Consider the following 6,000-nt stretch of genomic DNA (forward strand, 5'->3'; position numbering starts at 1 on the left):
CTCCCTGGAGATGGCTTTATATTGAATTCAGTTTACTTCCCCCTTTCCTGAAAATTTTGCCTATACACAAAAGAAAATGTATTTATTTTACACTAATAAACGTGAAATATTAATAATAATAACCTAAACAAAACAGTCATTGCAAGGAATAGACAAACAGGAAAACCAAAGAAACCAATAGTGTAGGTACTACTTCTTCCTCTAAAACCATTAACCACGACCTTGTCCTACTGTTACTTCCATACCTGTGGATGATACGAAGCATAAAACACCGCTGTATGAAAACTCCCCCTCCTCTTCTCTCTTCTAGGAGCAAGAGCGTTCATTCATAGGGGATAAAATCCTGAAGCGACCCAAAACTTAGCAGAGTTCAGCTAACACTCAGCCTCATGCCTGTGGGCAGCTGGGAGTCAGCGACGCGCTGCTCCATCCCCATAGCAGTCACAGGGGAGAGCTACAAGGCACCTTTCAGCATCCAGGTACAGCACATTTTTAAAAGCCCTTGTAAAAACTCCAAGAACCTTTCGAATCAGACACGACACGCATGAAAGGTCTGGGGTAGTTTACTGCCCCTATAAAGTCGCACTGCTCATTAACTGTTCCCACTGCAAACCCTAAAGGTTTTTCACCTGCAGCTGTGAAGCACAGAAACGATCAGCAATAAAGACAAACAGCTGAAGCTCACAACTGCCGCAAGGTCTTTTCATTAGGCTGAAGTAGAGACTGGTACCTCTCTTATCTCAGGATATTTATAATGAGGGCCAAAAGCCAAGGTGCTACAGCTGAAAGTAAATGCAGCACGAGTAGCAACCGCACACATGGAATGCACACAGCTTTATAGCATCCTATGTGAGAAAATGAATGAGGAAAAAAACCATTTCTGGTATACAGGAGGGCATGCTGTCTCCAGGGGGCTGAATCTGCACGTGCTTCCTCAAAATAGTAAGGCACTAATAAATACACGAGCAAATACAGCATATGCACATTTTCACTCTTTTGGTTCCGGACATCATGGCACAGCACTGCCGTAATAAATCCGCGGTGCACAGAATGGCCTCACAGAGAGTCCAAATTCACTCACAGAACAGCATCGCTAAGATGCATCTTCCTTAACTTCCTAAAATCCTTTCCTATTTTAAGGCAGGAGTACAAAGGCAAAGATCACCAACTCTTCATAAAGAAGGGAGGGAACCTCCAATGCCCACAGCCACCAAGCCAGCAACCCACAAATACTGGATGTTTGGAAAACCTGGCATCTGTCCTCAGCATGTGAGGTCCTTCCTTGCACAGCAGAAATGAACAACCAGCACTTAACTGTAGGAGTTTCAAATGGCATTACTCTTATTAAATAAAATTCCTGTCCTCCCTTCCAAAGAGCTACTACGAGAGCACAGCTGAAGCTGCACACCACAGCTTTCGTAAATGGCTTATTTCACCAACTAACTATAGAGCCCTCCTTTAGAAATAAAACAATATTTCTGCGTATCCGGTTAAGATACTATACAAATGCCTTTGGAAATGCTATCTCAAATTCTGGGAAGCACTACAACACCCCGACCTGGAAATGTGGCGAAGTCCATCCTATTTCCAAGCATCCCAAATCAAGCAGGTTATCATTTCCCTGTCGTGACACACAAGCAAAACTGACCAGTAAAGCAAAAAAAGCACCAAGTCCCAAGTGGGGCAGCTTGCAGCGAAACTGGTTTCCTTCCATGTTTTGTTTGTTGTTGTTACAGTTGTTCATTTGTTTTTAAACAGCCTGCATGGAAACACAAATCCTACCCAGAACGCTGCTTATCTGGGCAGCTGGCAAGGTGCTGGTTGAGGACTGAGAACTGCAGACACCACCTCAAGCACCTGCACTACCCTGCCTACCTGGGGAAAACCAGAGTGCCCCCAGGTAAGCCACAGCAGCGCATCAACAGTACATACACAGCCATAGATAGAGAAATTACTTCAGAAATGCTGGTATCCTTGACATACTTAACATTACCATTGGCCTACTACCTGACATTGGGAAGTACTTCCAGGCATCAGGTGCCATCCTAAAGTAATATATTCAGTACAGGTCTGTGCACATGTACCTAGCCCCTTCCTCATCACTGCGTCACGTTCATGAAACCTGTCTAAAATTAAGAGCCTACACTGAGCACTACTCATAGCAACAGCCACATTACCCTGCTTTATTATGATTCATTAGGAGTAGCGGAGGGAAGTACAGTCAGCATCCTGAAAAGTAACAGGATCCGAAGGAGAGCATACACCATCAGGAAGCTCTCCTTTCCCATCTGAGGCCAGCAGACTCACTATTTTTCTGTTCCTCCGTTTACAAGAAAAATTCAGCTGTCACAGTGGTGATCTCATGCCTCCGTATCTGCATTTCTTTAAACATCAAAGGTATTTTTTGGCACAACTTTTGAAGCAACTGCAGTAGCCCCAGTTCTACCTCTTACTGCAGCTTGAAGACCACAAAGGAAAAGGGCTCAACAACAGCAGAAGTCATAGAATCACAGAATTTAAGGTTGGAAAAGACCTCCAGGATCATTCAGTCCAACTGTCCATCCATCCTCACCATGCCCACTAACCATGTCCCCAAGTGCCACAACTCCAGAGTTCCTGAAAACCCCAAGGGATGGTGACCCCACCGCTCCCTGAGCAGCCTGTGTGTGCCAGTGCCTGACCACTCTGTCTGAGAAGTCTTTCCTAATATTCAACCTGAACCTCCAAGGGGATCTGGAAATTACCCAAGCCATGTCGTGTTTATTTGTATATCTCAAAAGTGCTACTTAGGCTGACAGGCTTCCTAAAGCATCTCGTTACATCTCATCTTCATTGGCATACGCAAGGACACCAAAATGACAATCTTCACCTCCAACTACAAGCATGAAACAGGAGCGTGAACAGCCGTGCTCCGCAGGCAGGCAGCAGACACACACAGCTCCTGGACTTCCTGATGGTCCTGCTCAGAAAGCCACGCGCCCACACAGCCACCTCCATTCCCGAGCATGCCACATCCCAACAACAATGAGATGAGAGCCAAAATACAGAGCTGCAGTGATGAAGGAGAAGAATGAGCGGCATCAGGAGTGCAGAAAAGCTGCTGCAATTCAGCTGTGCGCTTTCCTTTTTCAGATGGCTCCCCACACGTTCATCTCATGGGTCCCTCATGCTATTCCACCCCCACCCGTTCCCCATCCTGCCTCCCCAGGCTCTGAGCCCAGAGCCCCCCCAGGAAGCAGAGCTGAGTCACGCTCACGGCTGCCCTCCGAGATAAGGCTCACGCACCGCTCCCCGCGTGGATCCTGGGCGTGCAGTAGCTGCTGGGAACCCCACACTGCGGGATGGGGTGGATGAGCAGGAAGAGCATTTCCCGAAACATCTGCATCCTATGTCTCGGGAATTTACTCCCAGTGCATCCCTGCCAGCAGCCTTTGGGACTGGAGATGTTAAGAAAAGTTAGTTGTGCACAGCAACGCACTTAATAGGGAAAAAAAACCCAACTATATATGCATTACATACATACATATGGCTCTTATATATACACACACACACACTTCTGGGCTCTCACAAGGCAAGCAGCATAACCCACAACCAATGACACCTTCCTGCTGATCGCTGCATCTGCTTCAGCGCAGTGCTCCATCAGTGCAGCCCTGCAGAGATGGATGGCAGCTCCATCAGCAGCCCTGCTTAGAGGACGCAGGTGTTGCTGGTTTGCTGTCAGACAACGCTGCTCTGCTGTCACTCTCCAGCACTGGCCACGGCAAATAGTTGGGAAGACGACGTTCTTTTATTAGGATGTTCACCTTAATAGTGTGCTCTTCATTGCTGCTCCAGGACTATGCGACTTCTGCATTGATTCACCACAACCTGGAAGTTCACAACTAGCAAAGAAACAGAACACCAGAAGCCTTGCAGGGTACACAAGTCCCCATTTTTAACTACACACGGACACATAAAATACGTTTACCAAGAGGAATATGAATCTCCATCAGGAGGAAACTCAGCAATGCAGAAAAGAGGCTATCCTCTCCAAAACCTGCATTTAGCAGCCTAACAGAGAATAGCAGCACCCAATTAACTCCAAATCCCATTTAATCTCCTTGCAACACTGTGTCTCTTTCCAGCTCTCACACCCTATAGTTCGTCACAGCATTACTCTGACACAACAGATCACCCCACTCAGCTAACTCGAAGGAAAAAAAAAGAAAGAAAGAAAGAAAGAAACCATCATAGAAATAGCAAAGCTATTACCAAAATATGACAAAACTCCCAAGAGCAGCGGAAAAACAAGAAGTGCAGACTGAGCCTCCGCTGAGGACTCTGAGCCTTTTCAAGAGTTACGGCTTCAGCACATTCCCCACACAAAAAATGACCTCACGCTTTATGAAACCGTGAAACAAATCAAAGATTAGATATTTTTTTGTAATTACACCTAAGTTCACTCTCTACGCATGCAGTCTCCCACACTGGATACCCCAAGCTTTTATCTCAGTACACTCAGCTGCCTCCACAATTCCTTGTCCTCTTAGAGCAAAGCAGCTCCAAGACGTTGCTCCCCACTTGGAGCAAATCACCTCCAGTGTGAGACATCACTCTCCAACACAGCGTGTGCCCTCCAGTGTCCCCAGCACCAGCACGCAATACACAGCAACTGATCTGTTCCAGCAGTTCAGAGGCACCACTCTGAGCACATGCCACAGACATGGATACTCTGCCCTTATTTTCTAGGGACGTACATGCAGAATTTTAAAGTAATTCCTAAAATTCACTTGGGTTCTGTTTAATCCCACACGTTCCCTTCTTCCTGCTCGAGTCGTTACACAAGGCTTAGCTGTGGGTACGCACAACTGGATCTCAGGATCCAGAGCGCAACAACTGCTGGGGAAAACACTCCATTTCTTATTCCCAAATGGAACGCACGGGTTTGTTATTTCCTTCCCCACGACGAACGCTCTCGCTCGTGCCAGTTTTCTTCTCCTCAACCCCTACAAAACGCTTCCAACCCCAAGGAAGCCGACCCGCAGCGCGGCTCTGTGCGGCGTCAGCCTGAGAACAATCCCCCTCTGTGCCGGGGGACGGAAGCGGCCGAGGGCGACATGGATCCTCGGGCAGCAGAGGGCCGGGAAACCCCCGGCATATTCAAGGGCAGGGGGCGAGGGTGGGAAGACAAACCCCTCGTACAAATAACTCTAAGCCCTCCTCGATGCAGAACAAGCGGTGCTCGAGGCGGGGGGGGGGGGGGGAGGAGAAAGAACACAAAGCTGCAACTTTTTGCAAAGGACGACTCGAGCACAGGTTGCGCCGCGCTCCCCGCACAACTCAACTTCACCGGAGCGGAGCCGGCAGCGCCGGGAAGGGCGGCCGAGGGCCGGGAGAGCAGCCCTGGGGAGCAGCCCTGGGCCGACGGGCTCGCCCCGCAGAGCCCACCTGAAGCGGCGCGGCAGCGGCGGCCCCGCCGGGCCCAGCGCAGCCCCCGGCCCGGAGCCGAGCGGGCCCGGCGAACACGGGGGGTCCCCGCGTACTTCGCGGAGCGCCGCAGCGCAACAGGCGGTCGCGGGGCCCGAGGGGAGGCAGGGAGGGTCCTCACCTACGCCGTATTTCTCCTCCCTTTTGGTAGGAACCCAGCGGGTCATGGCGCTGGGGCGGCCGGAGCGGGCGGGGATGCGAGAGCCCCGCTCCTACGCCGCCATTTTCCAACCGCGGGACGGGAAAAGTTTCTACCGACGGCAGTCATGTGGTGCGGGCGGAGCCAGCGGCCTGCGCCCGGCCGGGGGGAGCCGGCCCCGGGCAGCCCCAGAGCAGCGGGGCAATCCCTCCTTCCGCCTCCGGGAACGGGGGGGCTCTTAGCGAGCTCCTCCCGGCCTGCACGGGGCGAAGCGGCTCCCCTAGCTAAGCAAAGCGGGACCGGGTTGTGCCTCCCCGGCACCCGGCCTCGCTGTCCAGGAAAGCGTCTGTCCCGCTTAGAACCGGCTCTGTATAAAAGCAGCGCGCTTCTCT

General features: G+C 50.6%; 1 protein-coding gene across 2 annotated transcripts in view; it reads right to left on the reverse strand.

Moving 5' to 3' along the window:
- The window catches only part of DOCK1 (dedicator of cytokinesis 1), a 279,672-nt gene extending 273,908 nt beyond the window's left edge, over nt 1-5,764 (reverse strand). The window contains exon 1 of one of the 2 annotated variants that reach the window (XM_021400439.1): nt 5,591-5,764. In XM_021400439.1, coding sequence (XP_021256114.1) covers nt 5,591-5,636 — 46 coding nt within the window. In that variant the 5' untranslated portion in view covers nt 5,637-5,764. The remainder of the gene's footprint in view (nt 1-5,590) is intronic. The other variant, XM_021400440.1, reaches the window with a different exon arrangement.

This window comes from Numida meleagris, chromosome 5, assembly GCF_002078875.1.
Source record: "Numida meleagris isolate 19003 breed g44 Domestic line chromosome 5, NumMel1.0, whole genome shotgun sequence".
NCBI lineage: Eukaryota > Metazoa > Chordata > Aves > Galliformes > Numididae > Numida > Numida meleagris.